Source organism: Mustela lutreola, chromosome 6 (assembly GCF_030435805.1).
Source record: "Mustela lutreola isolate mMusLut2 chromosome 6, mMusLut2.pri, whole genome shotgun sequence".
NCBI lineage: Eukaryota > Metazoa > Chordata > Mammalia > Carnivora > Mustelidae > Mustela > Mustela lutreola.
Window position 1 is genome coordinate 83,806,307 of NC_081295.1, and position 17,910 is coordinate 83,824,216.

General features: G+C 39.4%; 1 protein-coding gene across 6 annotated transcripts in view; it reads right to left on the reverse strand.

Moving 5' to 3' along the window:
- RWDD1 (RWD domain containing 1) overlaps window positions 1–16,083 on the reverse strand; it is a 35,363-nt gene extending 19,280 nt beyond the window's left edge. For 2 of the 6 annotated variants that reach the window (XM_059177767.1, XM_059177770.1), the window contains exons 1-3: window positions 14,629–14,756; window positions 13,427–13,540; window positions 8,262–8,327 (exon numbers count right to left, since the gene is read on the reverse strand). In XM_059177767.1, the coding sequence (XP_059033750.1) occupies window positions 8,262–8,270 (9 nt within the window). In that variant the 5' untranslated portion in view covers window positions 8,271–8,327; window positions 13,427–13,540; window positions 14,629–14,756. Of the gene's footprint in view, window positions 1–8,261; window positions 8,328–9,212; window positions 9,316–13,426; window positions 13,541–14,628; window positions 14,757–15,944 lie in introns of those variants that run through there. The other 4 variants (XM_059177768.1, XM_059177766.1, XM_059177765.1 and 1 more) reach the window with 4 other exon arrangements.
- Between the last annotated feature and the right edge of the window lie 1,827 nt (window positions 16,084–17,910).

The following is a 17,910-nucleotide window of genomic DNA, read 5'->3' on the forward strand; positions in this document are numbered from 1 at the left end:
CTGGTGTGAGGTGATATCTCATTGTGGTTTTGATTTGTATTTCCCTGATGCCAAGTGATATGGAGCACTCTTTCATGTGTCTGTTGGCCATCTGGATGTCTTCTTTGCAGAAATGTCTGTTCATGTCTTCTGCCCATTTCTTGATTGGATTATTTGTTCTTTGGGTGTTGAGTTTGCTAAGTTCTTTATAGATTCTGGACACTAGTCCTTTATCTGATATGTCGTTTGCAAATATCTTCTCCCATTCTGTCAGTTGTCTTTTGATTTTGTTAACTGTTTCCTTTGCTGTGCAAAAGCTTTTGATCTTGATGAAATCCCAGTAGTTCATTTTTTCCCTTGCTTCCCTTGCCTTTTGCGTTGTTCCTAGGAAGATGTTGCTGCGGCAGAGGTCGAAGAGGTTGCTGCCCGTGTTCTCCTCAAGGATTTTGATGGATTCCTTTCGTACATTGAGGTCCTTCATCCATTTTGAGTCTATTTTTGTGTGTGGTGTAAGGAAATGGTCCAATTTCATTTTTCTGCATGTGGCTGTCCAATTTTCCCAGCACCATTTATTGAAAAGGCCGTCTTTTTTCCATTGGACATTCTTTCCTGCTTTGTCGAAGATTAGTTGACCATAGAGTTGAGGGTCTATTTCTGGGCTCTCTATTCTGTTCCATTGATCTATGTGTCTGTTTTTGTGCCAGTACCATGCTGTCTTGATGATGACAGCTTTGTAATAGAGCTTGAAGTCCGGAATTGTGATGCCACCAACGTTGGCTTTCTTTTTCAATATCCCTTTGGCTATTCGAGGTCTTTTCTGGTTCCATATAAATTTTAGAATTATTTGTTCCATTTCTTTGAAAAAGATGGATGGTACTTTGATAGGAATTGCATTAAATGTGTAGATTGCTTTAGGTAGCATAGACATTTTCACAATATTTATTCTTCCAATCCAGGAGCATGGAACATTTTTCCATTTCTTTGTGTCTTCCTCAATTTCTTTCATGAGTACTTTATAGTTTTCTGAGTATAGATTCTGTGTCTCTTTGGTTAGGTTTATTCCTAGGTATCTTATGGTTTTGGATGCAATTGTAAATGGGATTGACTCCTTAATATCTCTTTCTTCTGTCTTGCTGTTGGTGTAGAGAAATGCAACTGATTTCTGTGCATTGATTTTATATCCTGACACTTTACTGAATTCCTGTATAAGTTCTAGCAGTTTTGGAGTGGAGTCTTTTGGGTTTTCCACATATAGTATCATATCATCTGCGAAGAGTGATAATTTGACTTCTTCTTTGCCGATTTGGATGCCTTTAATTTCCTTTTGTTGTCTGATTGCTGAGGCTAGGACCTCTAGTACGATGTTGAATAGCAGTGGTGATAATGGACATCCCTGCCGTGTTCCTGACCTTAGCGGAAAAGCTTTCAGTTTTTCTCCATTGAGAATGATATTTGCGGTGGGTTTTTCATAGATGGCTTTGATGATATTGAGGTATGTGCCCTCTATCCCTACACTTTGAAGAGTTTTGATCAGGAAGGGATGTTGTACTTTGTCAAATGCTTTTTCAGCATCTATTGAGAGTATCATATGGTTCTTGTTCTTACTTTTATTGATGTGTTGTATCACATTGACTGATTTGCGGATGTTGAACCAACCTTGCAGCCCTGGAATAAATCCCACTTGGTCGTGGTGAATAATCTTTTTAATGTACTGTTGAATCCGATTGGCTAGTATTTTGTTGAGTATTTTCGCATCTGTGTTCATCAAGGATATCGGTCTATAGCTCTCTTTTTTGGTGGGATCCTTGTCTGGTTTTGGGATCAAGGTGATGCTGGCCTCATAAAATGAGTTTGGAAGTTTTCCTTCCATTTCTATTTTTTGGAACAGTTTCAGGAGAATAGGAATTAGTTCTTCTTTAAATGTTTGGTAGAATTCCCCCGGGAAGCCGTCTGGCCCTGGGCTTTTGTTTGTTTGGAGATTTTTAATGACTGTTTCAATCTCCTTACTGGTTATGGGTCTGTTCAGGCTTTCTATTTCTTCATGGTTCAGTTGTGGTAGTTTATATGTTTCTAGGAATGCATCCATTTCTTCCAGATTGTCAAATTTATTGCCGTAGAGTTGCTCATAGTATGTTCTTATAATAGTTTGTATTTCCTTGGTGTTAGTTGTGATCTCTCCTCTTTCATTCATGATTTTATTTATTTGGGTCCTTTCTCTTTTCTTTTTGATAAGTCGGGCCAGGGGTTTATCAATTTTATTAATTCTTTCAAAGAACCAGCTCCTAGTTTCGTTGATTTGTTCTATTGTTTTTTTGGTTTCTATTTCATTGATTTCTGCTCTGATCTTTATGATTTCTCTTCTCCTGCTGGGCTTAGGGTTTCTTTTTTGTTCCTTCTCCAGCTCCTTTAGGTGTAGGGTTAGGTTGTGTACCTGAGACCTTTCTTGTTTCTTGAGAAAGGCTTGTACCGCTATATATTTTCCTCTCAGGACTGCCTTTGTTGTGTCCCACAGATTTTGAACCGTTGTATTTTCATTATCATTTGTTTCCATGATTTTTTTCAATTCTTCTTTAATTTCCCGGTTGACCCATTCATTCTTTAGAAGGATACTGTTTAGTCTCCATGTATTTGGGTTCTTTCCAAACCTCCTTTTGTGGTTGAGTTCTAGCTTTAGAGCATTGTGGTCTGAAAATATGCAGGGAATGATCCCAATCTTTTGATACCGGTTGAGTCCTGATTTAGGACCGAGGATGTGATCTATTCTGGAGAATGTACCATGTGCACTAGAGAAGAATGTGTATTCTGTTGCTTTGGGATGAAATATTCTGAATATATCTGTGATGTCCATCTGGTCCAGTGTGTCATTTAAGGCCTTTATTTCCTTGCTGATCTTTTGCTTGGATGACCTGTCCATTTCAGTGAGGGGAATATTAAAGTCCCCTACTATTATTGTATTGTTGTTTATGTGTTTCTTTGATTTTGTTATTAATTGGTTTATATAGTTGGCTGCTCCCACGTTGGGGGCATAGATATTTAAAATTGTTAAATCTTCTTGTTGGACAGACCCTTTGAGTATGATATAGTGTCCTTCCTCATCTCTTATTACAGTCTTTGGCTTAAAATCTAATTGATCTGATATAAGGATTGCCACTCCTGCTTTCTTCTGATGTCCATTAGCATGGTAAATTCTTTTCCACCCCCTCACTTTAAATCTGGAGGTGTCTTCGGGCTTAAAATGTGTTTCTTGGAGGCAACATATAGATGGGTTTTGTTTTTTTATCCATTCTGATACCCTGTGTCTTTTGACAGGGGCATTTAGCCCATTCACATTCAGGGTAACTATTGAGAGATATGAATTTAGTGCCATTGTATTGCCTGTAAGGTGACTGTTACTGTATATGGTCTCTGTTCCTTTCTGATCTACCACTTGTAGGCTCTCTCTTTGCTTAGAGGACCCCTTTCAATATTTCCTGTAGAGCTGGTTTGGTATTTGCAAATTCTTTCAGTTGTTGTTTGTCCTGGAAGCTTTTAATCTCTCCTTCTATTTTCAATGATAGCCTAGCTGGATATAGTATTCTTGGCTGCATGTTTTTCTCGTTTAGTGCTCTGAAAATATCATGCCAGCTCTTTCTGGCCTGCCAGGTCTCTGTGGATAAGTCAGCTGCCAATCTAATATTTTTACCATTGTATGTTACAGACTTCTTTTCCCGGGCTGCTTTCAGGATTTTCTCTTTGTCATTGAGACTTGTAAATTTTACTATTATGTGACGGGGTGTGGGCCTATTCTTATTTATTTTGAGGGGCATTCTCTGAACCTCCTGAATTTTGATGCTTGTTCCCTTTGCCATATTGGGGAAATTCTCCCCAATAATTCTCTCCAGTATACCTTCTGCTCCCCTCTCACTTTCTTCTTCTTCTGGAATCCCAATTATTCTAATGTTGTTTCGTCTTATGGTGTCACTTATTTCTCGAATTCTCCCCTCGTGGTCCAGTAGCTGTTTGTCCCTCTTTTGATCAGCTTCTTTATTCTCTGTCATTTGGTCTTCTATATCACTAATTCTTTCTTCTGCCTCATTTATCCTAGCAGTGAGAGCCTCCATTTTTGATTGCACCTCATTAATAGCTTTTTTGATTTCAACTTGGTTAGATTTTAGTTCTTTTATTTCTCCAGAAAGGGCTTTTATATCTCTCGAGAGGGTTTCTCTAATATCTTCCATGCCTTTTTCGAGCCCGGCTAGAACCTTGAGAATTGTCATTCTGAACTCTAGATCTGACATATTACCGATGTCTGTATTGATTAGGTCCCTAGCCTTCGGTACTGCCTCTTGTTCTTTTTTTTGTGGTGAATTTTTACGTCTTGTCATTTTGTCCAGATAAGAGTAAATGAAGGGGCAAGTAAAATACTAAAAGGGTGGCAACAACCCCAGGAAAATATGCTTTAGCCAAATTAGAAGAGATCCAAAATCGTGAGTGGGGAGAAAGGGGATAAAAAGAGGTTCAAAAAGGAAGAAAGAAAAAAGAAAAAAAAAAAAAAAAAAAAAAAAAAGAAAAGAATTTTTTTTTAAAAAAGAAAACACCTAAGAAAAATGTAAAAAAATATATATATATATTAGATAAACTAGTAAAAAATCGTTAAAAAAGAAAAAGGTAACAGTTAAAAAAAAAAAAAAAATTTTACCCGAAGGCGAGAAAAAAAAAAAAAAAAATGAAAAAGAAAAAATTAAATTAACTGCAAGACTAAAAAAAATCACAGGAAAAAAGCCATGAGTTCCGTGCTTGGCTTTCTCCTCCTCTGGAATTCTGCTGCTCTCCTTGGTATTGAAACCGCACTCCTTGGTAGGTGAGCTTGGTCTCGGCTGGATTTCTTGTTGATCTTCTGGGGGAGGGGCCTGTTGTAGTGATTTTCAAGTGTCTTTGCCCCAGGCGGAATTACACCGCCCTTACCCGGGGCCGGGGTGAGTAATCCGCTCGGGTTTGCTTTCAGGAGCTTTTGTTCCCTGAGCGCTTTCCGTAGAGTTCCAGAGGACGGGAATACAAATGGCGGCCTCCTGGTCTCCGGCCCGGAGGAGCCGAGAGCCCAGGGCCCCACTCCTCAGTGCGCCCTCAGAGAACAGCGCCCAGTTACTCCCGTCTGCCTGACCTCCGGCCGCGCTCCGAGCTCACCGAGCCTGCGACCGGTTCAAGGTAACACGGAGCTGCGAGCTTACTGTCGGCTCTGTCTCTGTAGCCGGCTTTCCCGTTCCAATACCCGCAAGCTCTGCGACACTCAGACACCCCCGATCCTTCTGTGACCCTGCGGGACCTGAGGCCACGCTGACCCCGCGTGGGCTTCGCTCCGGTTTAGCCTCTGGAGCGATGTCCCTCCGCGGAGCAGACTTTTAAAAGTCCTGATTTTGTGCGCGGTTGCTCCGCCGCTTGCCGGGAGCCGGCCCCTCCCCCCGGGGTCTATCTTCCCGTCGCTTTGGATTCACTTCTCCGCCGGTCCTACCTTTCAGAAAGTGGTTGTTTTTCTGTTTCCAGAATTGCTGTTCTTCTTCTCTTCGATCTGCCGATGGATTTTCAGGTGTTTGCAATCTTTAGATAAGCTATCTAGCTGATCTCCGGCTAGCTGAAGCAGTCTCAGCTTGCTACTTCTCCGCCATCTTGACTCCTCCCCCATGAACAGACACTTTTCTAAAGATGACATACAGATGGCTAGCAGATACATGGAAAGATGCTCAACATCACTCATCATCAGGGAAATACATACACATCAAAACCACAATAAGATACCATATCACACCTATCAGAATGGCTAAAATTAACAACAAAAGGAACAAAAGATGTTGGTGAGGATGCAGAGAAAGGGGAACATTCTTGCACCGTTGGTAGGAATGCAAACTGGTTCAGCCATTCTGGAGAACAGTTTGGAGGTTTCTCAAAATGTTAAAAATTAGGGGTGCCTACGTGGCTCAGTTAGTTGAGCATCCTCTTGGTTTGGGCTCAGGTTAAGATCTTATGGGTTATACGACAGCCCTACATCAGGCTCTGCACTCAGTGTGGAGCCTGCTTGGAATTTTCTCTCCTCTCCCTCTGCCGTCCCCTCCCCCCAACACACACACACACACACACATACACTCTCTCTCTCTCTCTCTCCCCCTCTCTCTCTTTCTAAAATAAATATTATTAAAAATAAATAAATAAAATTTTTTAAAGTAAGAAACAAAGCTACCCTACAATCCAGCAATTATACTACTAGGTATTCATCCATAAAATACAAAAATACAGATTCGAAGGGGTACATGCATCCTGATGTTTATACAGCAACAGCCAAACTCTGGAGAGAGCCCAAGTGTCCATCAACTGATGAATGGACTAAGATGTGGTATATAGGGGTGCCTGGGTGGCTCAGTGGGTTAAGCCTCTGCCTTCAGCTCAAGTCATGATCCCAGGGTCCTGGGATCGAGCCTCTCTGCTCAGCGGGGAGCCTGCTTCCTCCTCCCTCTCTCTGCCTGCCTCTCTGCCTATGTGTGATCTCTGTCTGTCAAATAAATAAATAAAATATTTTTTAAAAAAATAAATAAAAAGTTGTGGAAATTTGTTTAAAAAAAAAGATGTGGTACATATACACAATGGAATATTACTCAGCCATCAAAAAAATGAAATCTTGCCATTCACAATGATGTGGATAGAGCTATAGTGTATTACACTAAGTGAAATAAGTCAGAGAAAGAAAATTATGAACTCACTGGTATATGGGATTTAAAAAAGAAAACAGATGAACATATGGGAAGGGGGAAAAGAAAAAAAGAAGAGGGAAACAAGCCATAAGAGACTCTTAACTATAGAGAACAAACAGAGAATTGATGGAGGAAGGTGAGTGGGGGGTGGGTTAAATAAATGTGTGACGGGTATTAAAGAAGGCACTTGTTATGATGAGCACTGGGTGTTGTAAGTAAGTGATGAACCACTGAATTCTATTCCTAAAACCAGTATTACATGGTATGTTAACCAAGCAAAATTTAAATTAAAAAAAAAAGATTGTCAGGCCAATAAGGATACATAGTATCTTCTGGCATATTCTTTCTTTTTTAATTAACACACTTCTAATTTTATTGCTAGGAAAAGAAATCTTTAATACATTTACTGATTTTACTGTTTGATATAATAGACATTCATTATAGAAAATTTGGAAATATATTAAGGGGAAAACAAAATTACTAATAATTCCACCACCAGGAAAAGATCACTGTTACCATTTTGGGATATTTAAAGCATCATAAAAATATTTTTTAAAGGTATTTTAAAGTATCTTCTATACATTTATTTACATTTCAAAGTATAAAAGGATACTCTGGTTGTATTTGAGATTCTATGTATAAAACCTATGTAAATATATAAATACATATAGAAGTAAAAATGACTGTGTCCAACACCTTTTTAATTCAGATTTTAGTAATATCTCTATGCTAATCTCTTTTTCAATTGTACAAGACAGATTTAGAGTTATCAGGTGATACCACTAAAATTTGCATTATTGATTGCTCATAGTGAATTTTAGTTGACTAGCTTGTTAAAAAAAAAAATCCTTGGGGTTAACACCAACTTATGTAACATTTTATCAAATTCCAAAATTAACTGAACTAGACGAATGGTGGAAATGAACTTCAGATCCTCCCCCAACATCTGCCACATTTAAATCAATCTATTTAATTTTAAATTATTGGTTTTATAGCTGTTTTATTTCCATCAGTATATTTATCTTGGTTCAATCATTGTATAATAATGGCTTTTACCTGGTTTTATGTATATATGTATTTAAACAACAATACAATATCCATCCTAAAGAGAGAGAAAATCATAAAGAAAGACATTTATTCAGTTTAATTTATAAATAACAGCAAATGTCCAATAAGCAATCTAAATGCCCAAAGAGTAAAAACAACCATGGGAAAATAACACTCAATGGAATACCACAACATAGTCACTGAAATATACTTCAAAGTCTCATTTTACAGAGTAATCTTCTAACTTTTCTCCATTTGCTATATTGTTAATGTTTCTTTTTCACTTTTCAAAACTAAATTCATTGTGTCAGAATACATCTCGGTGACTTCCTGTTTCTCTGTAAGTCATGTTTACATAGTAAATGCTAATTAGGAAATACACAACATTCATGCTGGATTCCTAACAGCACCATACTTATTAGCACCTCCACATCTTCAATGCCAACATAATGGCTGCAGGAATAACATTCCTGAGAGCAACTTAGAAAAACCACAAGTATTTTCGATTGGACTTACTTTCATCATTTTCTCCAGCCTCAGATGTCACAGTAATGGTGAAACTGGGTGGATTTTCTGATAATACTGCAAGAAAATATACACAGGTTTTAAGTTATTAACATGTCTCTTAAGGCAAATGCTTTCCTTATTACCAAAATACCACTACACAGTCCTGGAAACTGATCCCTAGTCTGTATTTCCATTTCCACAAACACAGACTGAACTGCACATTCAAATAATAAAACACTTATCAATTTTCTATTTATATCAAGGGTTACCTTTCATTTGGAAAAAATATATATATCTATAGTAGACTCTTGGGAGTTTTATCCAATCAATTAAACTAATTAAGTAATTTACCTTTTAATTCAAAATTTCCATCTATACATGGAAAATTACATTCTAAAAAATTCCCAAACAGAATGACAAAAAAGTTTGATGTTTCATCAGAAACTATCCACTGACAGTATTATCACTAATTTGTAAACTTATATATTCTAAGCTATAATTCAGAATCTCCATGACAAACAGTAAATATTAACTTGTTAACAGTTGTGTCTTCTTTCTCTTTCTCCCACATCATCCCTAAAACCAAACTTTATTCTTCCCCCAATCATTAAGTCTCTACCATCTTTCATGGAATTACAAAATTAGCTATGAATCCCAATATCAAATTGCTTACAATTTGTTAAGCAAGTCAGGACATGCAAATCAACACTTATATAAATAAGAAAGCATATATACCATCTTACAGCCTGATGCCTGACAGTATATATGTTTATATCTCTTCCCCCACAAGAATACTATAAAAATTATAAGAGCTCCTAGCTCAGTGCCTGGCAGTATCTAGAAATTCCACAAATTCTAGCTAAATGGTAGAGCTAAAACAATGGAATGAAAGCAGAAAAACAAAAACAAATTAGACTTATATTCAGAACCATTAGAAGAGTAAACAAGAAAAATACAGGCCACCTGGGATTGCTGCTGAGCCCCTGAGAAAAGCCTGTGCCTCACTCCAGCCCTGGGAAGCACTGGCCCCTGTTAAGGTTGGCAGCAGCTCAGCAACCTCTTTCTGAAATGAAAGGGCAAGGAGATCTCTGAAGAAGTCACCAAGGAAAATACTCAGTTTTTCCTACTTAAGAACTTCTGAAGCTTTCATAAATATTCATTATCAATAAAATTTTCAAGACATATACCTTCGTTTTAATTGAAGTTTAAAAGTACTTGAAGCATGATGAACATCTATGATTACTATGAAAGTATCTGTCAAGAAGGTAAGACTCACTGGACTCATATTTTAATAGGCCTCGGATAGTCCAGCCCACGCTAAAAAAAAGTCCCTGAAAGGTAATTAAAATAAAGCTTTTAAAATATGATTGACCCTTTTTAAAATTTTTTAATGTGTATAAAATATATTTGATGCATCTCATTCCTACTTCTTTTCATGACCAACTTTAGCATTCATATGTCATCAAATGTAAACATAGCAACTACAGAAATAAGGGTTCAACTCAATGACATTCCAACTGATTACCACTTTTAGGACTCCATGAGGCCATAATTTAAGGGTCATCTATACCTAATAACAGCTAACATTTATTGAGTACTACTCTGGGCCCGTGTGGTACTACACATTTACACAAAGATCGTTAATTCTTACACCAAGACCACGATATTACATTGTTGCCATATGATACCAAATTTAAGATACTATCAAGTAGGAGATGCACTCCACTTTATGTACTAAGAAAAAAAATCTGCCAATTAAACTTTAATTATAATCAATTATAAGACAAATTCCTATTTAGACATGTTAAAACATAGAAATGTCTTAGAACCAATTAAATATAGTATTACCCCAATTTCACAGATGTAGAAACTGAGATAAAAGAGCTCTTAAATACTCTGCTCAATGTTATTCAGCTAGTAATTGGAAGAAGTGAATAAACTATATTGAGTTTCATGTAAAAAGAAAATGTTTTTTCCTGCTGAGAAATTCCGGCAAAGTCACTTGAGCTAGACTGTGAATTAAGGCATATTGTAAAGATGGAGAAAAGAAATATAAGCAACAGAAACATGGCAGCAAGGGCATAATGGTTTAAGGAATATATATGGAAGAAGAAATTATTCCGTTTGGTGGATGTATATGTGGGAAAGAAAGCTACTTGAAAAAATACTGCTGAAAGTTTAGTTGTAGACAATGATATTTTTTCTAGCAGAAGCAGTATGGGCAGAATTGTATTTCTAAACATAGGAAGATAAGTGTAGCAACAGAGCATAAATTGGAAGGAAAGAAACAAGACCAGAGGCAGGATGAAACTAGATAGCTATTAAGATCATCCCAGTAAGGTTAATGAGGTTCTGAACTAGGTTAGCAGCCATGGGAATCACAGGGAACAGGAAGGACTCTTCATTCCAAATTTGCAGGCAGAGGATGGTAGCACCACTAACAAAAAGCAAAAAATACAAAAGAAAAATCAGACATGATATACTTAAATGACACAGGAAATTTCAGTTGGAGATATCGAGTATGCAATATGCAATAAGAAATGGGCAAATGGAGCTAAAGCTATTAGACCAAATGAGATCACCAGAGGAAAAAAAAGAGAAATAGGGCCAACAGCGACTTTGTAAGGAATCCTAAATTTGGGAGAAAAAAGTACGAGCATAAAAAAATGCCAGAGAGAAAAACAAAAGCAGCAGCCATGAGAGGTCAAAACAAACTCAAGAGAAGCCTATTTTATTTGTGAAGACATCCCAACTATTGAGATCCAGTTATGGTATGGCACCGTTTACAATGTGTACTATATGGGTCTGTGTAGCTCTGTCAGGGGAAAATTGGCGATGAACCACTGGCCTACAAGATCAGATCTAAATCCCTAACAAGGCCCTCTGCAATCTGGTCCCTGCTCACTTGTCAGGCTTCATTTTTCATGACTCTCAGTACTCATTTTATGTCCTAGGCATATCAAGCCATTTTCCCTTTAAATACATTTTGCTTTTGCAGAGTCCTGCTTTTCCACATGCTATGTCCCTTCCCCTGGTCTCACCCACTTGTTAGTTCCTCATCACCCCTCAGTTCTCCAAAACAACCAAGACCCTCCCCTTTTCCTGTGCTCTGGCTGTATCCTCCATGAAAGAATCATCACATTATGTTGTAAATTACGTATCTGATGTCTCTGGTAAATGAGGACATGGGCTGCTAGCAAGAACATCACTGAATTGCCTGACCTTCAGAAACATAAAGAATAGGGAGGCAAGACAGACAAGAAGCTGATAGACTCTTAATCCATGAAAAATCACGATGAGAGGCACGTTCAGCAAAATAACTAGAATGAAGAACTGTGGGGCAAAAAGTTTAAGGAAAGAAAGAGGACTTTCAGAGGGCAAAATTCTAAAGATGACCTTAAAGATTGCATGCCCTCATGCAATTGAAGGAAATGGAAATCAAAACTGATCACCAATAAAGACAAGGAATTATGAAGCCGTATTATTAGAAGAATCAGCAACTAAGATGGTAAATTTCTAGGAAAGAGTATCTTATATTTAATAGTTAAAAAGTATTTGCATACTTTGTATTGCTCCCCATTAAACACATATGGAAACTAAAGATTGGAGAGGTTGTAAGAGTTGCCCAAAGACACAGAGCTCATACCCACTACACCAAGCTGCCATTAGAGAGAAAAAAAAATGTGAGCCAGAAACAACAACAAAAAAGGATACTGGAAAACACTACTTATATCCCCTACTATCTTATCTACTCACCCCATCTTCTAGTGATACCACTTTTAACTGAGCATATTAACCACCCAGAATAAAGACTATATTTCCCAGCCTCCCTTCCAGTTAGGTCTCACCAAATGACTAAGTTCCAGCTATGGAGATGGAAGCAAATAAGTTCTTTGACAGTTTCCAGGAAATTTACTTAAGAAACTGCTGTCTTTGGCTTCTCCACCCCCCCCCCCCCATTCCTACTTCTGGAAAGAAATACTGCCATCTTCACCATGAGGTAGAGACTACATCTTAGGAATGGCAAGGAACTAAGATGCAGCCTGGGTACCTAAGGAATTTTTGGACTAGAACTACATAACTATCTTTTATTTGCAAAACAAAGTTTACCATTTTAAATTTACTTTTATTTATTTAGAGAGAGAGCATAAGCAGAGGACTGGGGTCAGGGGGTGGGAGGTGGGTACAGAGAGCAGAGGGAGAAAGAATTTCAAGCTGACTCCGAGCTAAGTGTGGAGCCCAATGCAGGGCTAGATCCCATGACCCTGAGATCATGACCTGAGCCAGCATCAAAAGTCAGATGCTTAACCAACTGAGCCACCCAGGAGCCCCTAAACTTTTACCTTTTTAAAACCATTGCTTTTGGGGGCTTTCTGTCACAGCTGAACCTAATCCAAGGAAAGGAAAGGAAGGAAAGGGGAAAAGGGAAAGAGGAAAGGGGAAAGGGAAAGGAAAGGAAAGAAAAAAGAAAAGGAAAGGGGAAACGAAAAGATAAAGAATATTCCAAAACTTGGAGGAAGCTAACATAGGAATGGGGAAGTTATTTAACTGGACTTGCAAAGATGAATGTTTCATCAGCACTTTGATAAAGGAATAATCCCATTCTAATGCATTACTGTGAGTTGGGATAAAATTAGCCTTCACTAAAGATGTCGGATTTCCACCACTGTAAGTGAATCAAAATATTTTTGAGAAGAAGAATAAGGCTGCTGGGCATAGTGGAAGGAACCAGTGAGCAAGCAGGGGAACTCTTAAGCGATAGAGGGGCAGATGATGGCAAACTGGACAGAATTAAGGACAAACATAATGGAGGTAATAGCTCAAAGGTACGCTAAAGGGACACACACGAATGACATCAAGGTTTTCACAAAGAACTAGACAGCCCAGATTAAAATAAGTCCCTGTGGTTCTTAGGGAGTGTCTCAGAAAAACTGCTTTTAAAAGATGACTTCTGCCCCATCTCTAGGATGCAGTTCTAACTGTTAAATGCTCATGGATGCTACTTAGAGGTACTGACACAAGTAAGTACAGAATTACGTACCCCTCTTTGTAAGACCAAATAGAATTAAGGGAACTTGACTTTTGGTTAGCTCAAAGCCAACCAATGTCTTTCAACAAAACTCCCCATAGTCAGAGATTTTGATACAGAAATGGAAATAACCAAATTCTACTACCTTAGCAGGGCCTTGTCAAGTGAAGCACTACTGAAGGAGAATGTGGTATCAGGAGAGTCCATTTATATTTTGGAAGACTAGTTGTTAGGAGGATTGGATCAATGTGCAATCAAGCTACAGAACAGGCAAAAAGAAGAAACTGTATTATGATTTGTTATAATTCACAACAAATTCAACAGTGGACCAAAAGTTCTTTGCAAATAGTCAAGCAATCAATTCTGAGGTTAGGCTAGGTCTATGTGGCTAGAACTATGGGCTAGCTGAATTGTGCCTCTTAGAGCATCCACAAAGGGATCATGATGTGCTTAACAAAGGTTTCTCTGTCAAGCACCAAGTTCTCTATTAAAAAAATACACACACACACACACACACACACACACATATATACACATATATATACTTCCTTCATCAAGAGCACTGAGCATTTACCACATCTAATATTAAATGTGATTCAAAATGAAATTAGAAAACTGTCCATCAGTGTTCCTTGACAAACTGACACAAGCAAGCTCTCTTCTTAAATCTGGTACAAAAATAGGAAAGTATGAAATCATCAATACAAAAGAAGGCTGTAAACAGTAAACCTTACAAATCCTCATGATTCCAAAAGATCTAACATGGAAGTTTTATTCCAAACTCCTCTGCCTTCTCCCTGAGAGGTTTCATAAACAACATGATCACGAGTAAGGCAAAGTTCCTAAAGAACTATAAATCAAGACATCTTATTTTAATTTATTTATTGCAAAGTTTTAGGAATACTGGTAGGAATTAGAGACAGATGGGCTCAGCTGATAATGCAGAATACTTGAATGCATCAAAGATTCATAAATTGTCTTTTGTTGCCCTAGCTCAGAATCCTCAAGCACTTTTGCATCTGACAAGAATTTCACATACTGAACTATATCAGAGCTTAGTGTAATTTGAAAGAACCATAAGATTGGTTTAGGATTTAAAATGTATCACTTTTTAAAATGCTTATAGGCACAGTATTTAATGAGGGATACCTTATGTCCATAGAAAAGACTAGCACACCTTATGCTTTAACTCTACCTACACAGTGCCAATTACATTTCCAATGTGCTAGAAATAACCAAACGTCACGATTAAGAATATATCCAGCAACTGACCCTATATTCTCTTTTATTTAGACATTGATATATAAGAAAGGATAGAGAAGGGAGCCAGACTCCATCCACACTCACCCAGTTAATGACACTCTCAAACCCCTCTTCACTCATCCCCTTAACATCCTCACAGCACAGCTGTACTGTTGGTGAGAGAGAACATGAACAGGACTGGAGCTATACAGGGGTAGCTGAGAGACATCTGCCTGTTGGCAAAGCAGAACAAAATTTGCTACCATTGCAAGCAGTGGTCAAAAGGTGGAGCTAAGAAAACTAAGCTAAACAAGGAAAGGGAGAGGGATCAGAGTTGAATATACCTTACATTCTGAATTCTGACAATCAGTGATGGACAACAAAGGAAGGGACAGGAGCTGTAAATCCCACAAACCTAGGTTCTACTCACTTACACTGGCTTTACTGGATCACTCCTCAAACACTGAGTGTCATGCGAGAAAAGCCGTATTGATAGCGTTACCTTGCGGCACTTTCAAAACCATCTGAAGCACGGCTTAATACAGAAAATTCTCTTCCCTTAAAACATACCGAATGAGTTTCTCAATAATATTTTACAGTAGCCCAACCTATCCAGTAATCTTCTGCTCCCCTTCATCCCAGCTGGAGCTAGATCCCAAGTTCCACAGGTCTGCAAAGTGAAGGAAGAGGAGGGGGGTCCAGACCTAACTCTTAGTACCAGTTCCGCCGCTAACTGCTGGTCAGACCCAAAGCAAGCCACTTACCCTCTTCCTGCGCCTCCATTACCTTGCTTGTAGCAACGCGTCTAGGCCAATATCCCCCCCCTAACAAACGTGAATCTGCGGTGGAGCTGAAATTTGTGCCACATCATTCACTGGGCATTCACAGAATATTTAAAAAAAAAAAAAAAAAAAAAGACAAATCCCAGGGATTCTCAAAACTGCTTCTTCTGGGTAACTCTGAGAACAGCACTCTGAACCCCCATAAACTTTAAAACACCAACATATGAAAACAGCTTCTACCCAAGTAAAAGTGAAAATCGACACCTCTGCAGCTCTAGAAAAACTACTCCCACTTGGAGTTATCTGTTTTCGTGTTTTTTCATTAAACCTCGTGTCGCTGTTAAGTTCCACAGAAACCAAAGTGCACCCAATTCAATTCCAGGCCTAACACTCTCCAGGAACCTCGCCAGTCTCTCCCGGACTTTCAGATCTCAGGGAATAAACCGAGAACGGGAAAAAGCTGTGGAGTTACTCCTAAGTGCCTGAACACTTCGGGAAAAGAGGGTGAAGAGAGAGTAGCGGGCGAGGTGGCCACGCGGCCTCGCTGCCCCTTTCTCCACCCTCGCCCGGGAGGCCGAGGGCTCCGGCCCATCCCACTCCACCCCGGGGCCGCTCCAGGCCCGCAGTCGCGGAAGTCACCTGTGAAGGAGTCGGGATAGATGGACTCTAGAGCCTCCAGCTCATTGCGCTGCTCCTCGCCGTAATCTGTCATCGTGGCCCTCGCTGCTGCCCATGGACCGCCCAGCCACCCAGGCGGCGCGCTGCTGCTGGGACCGCGGCCGCACCAGGAGAGCCGGCAGCAGCCGGACGGGCGCAGGCGCAAAGTCCCCGGCTGGGAGGCCCGGGGCCCAAAGCCAGGCCGGGCCTGCTGAGCAACCCCCGTACGGGCCTAGCCTGCTCTCTAGTTCCGCGTTCGACTCGTTAGGCCTAGCCAGCGGAGCACTGCGAAGCTGCCGGGCGCACCGACGCTTGGGATTTGCTAATATGGAAATGGTACCCGGCCGGGCATTCGCTACGGACCCCTGGGGCCGATTCCTGGGCTTTTCAAGGCCTGAGCCTGAGAAGCCACTCAGCGCGACACCATCGATCGATGGGTCTAGACTTAACGCCGGCCACGCGCACCGAGGCGGGACAAGGTGGCTGCGGGAGGTACGCGCGGTGCGTCCGCGAACTCGGCCGCTTCCGGTTTCCGGTTTGCGACCCCGTGGCCGAGGCGAGGGGGATCGGTGCACCGCATAACTCGGCTTATGGTGGCGTCCGGGTGGTTTTTACGCTTGTCGAGTCTCCCAGTTCCTTGGCATCCCAAGGGAGTTGTTTGAAAAGCCGACCAGGGTAGGCTCCAGTGGGCAGAGAAGCAGAAATTCTGCTCGTGCTAAATGAGCATTGTATTTTTAAAGAGAAGACTGAACTATTTATATTTTGTGTTTACAGTAAAGGAACATGGATGTGTTAAGTCAAAAGGGAACATGGGAAAATATAATACTCCCAGCATATTAAAAGATGATAACATTCTTTGTAATTTCCTTCGTTTTCTGTATTAAACTGATTTCACTTGTGTAGTGGGGGTAACAATTTTTAAGTAAGTTCCCCAATGATAAAGTCTCTTAAGTTTTCTCTTGTTAAAATGGTAATGTACTATGGACCAGAAATCATCTTGATCTTCTATTGGGAAGTATTACTTAGAGCAGAGGAATACGTTAAAACAAACGTATTCAGGTACACTTTGGTACTGATTCTGTGTCTTTAAGAGTTGGTTTGGGGCATTCTTTTAGACTTTGAGGTGAAAAGTTGGGAACTCTACTGCCGGTGGTGAGAATCAAATAAAATACAAGAGTTAACTTTGCAAATATAAGGTGCCTATCTTTCTGGATATCCTGAGTTCACAGAAAACAATGATTTGTTGGGGGGGGGGGGGTGGAGAGCTGAACAGCAGAAGAGTCAGTTCAAAGGTCCTAAGGTGAGACCCCACTTGGTATTTTGGAAGCCAAGGTAACTAATGCACAGTGAACTGGGGGATGAGAAGGAATTTGCAGATCCTGTGGGATCAGGATTTGATGTGGTTTGTTAAAAAAAAAAAAAAAAAGTCAAAAACTGTTTTTGACTAGAACAACAGGAAAGATGAAGCTCCAGTAACCAAATTGACAGGTAATGACAGAATGAGCTTGGCGCAGAAGTTGATAACGCCTTTAAATAATGGATCAAAGAAAAAAGTAAAATTTTAAAACTTTTCCTTATGTGATAAAAATCTATCGAAGTAGAGGAGGTACAGCAAAACAACAAATTTAAGGTTTATATTCAAAAAAAGATTAATGTTGGTTGCAAGTTTTAACTTAGTAAATGAAGTGCTCCTATGTTTCACTACTAGTAGAATTTTTGGTTAAAAAAAAAACCTTTTTTCAAGCGTGTTAGCTATATTCACTACAAAGCCTTCATATTTCAGAATGTTCATGTGGCGGTTTTATTCTGTTTCTCAATACTGCAGATAACTGCCTTAGAGAGTTCTAGTGCTAATGTAATCAAGAGAGCACCCCCCCCCCCGCCCAAATCTTCTTTATCACATCACTAGGAATTTTTTTTGCATTTTTAAATTTTATTTTTTATTTAT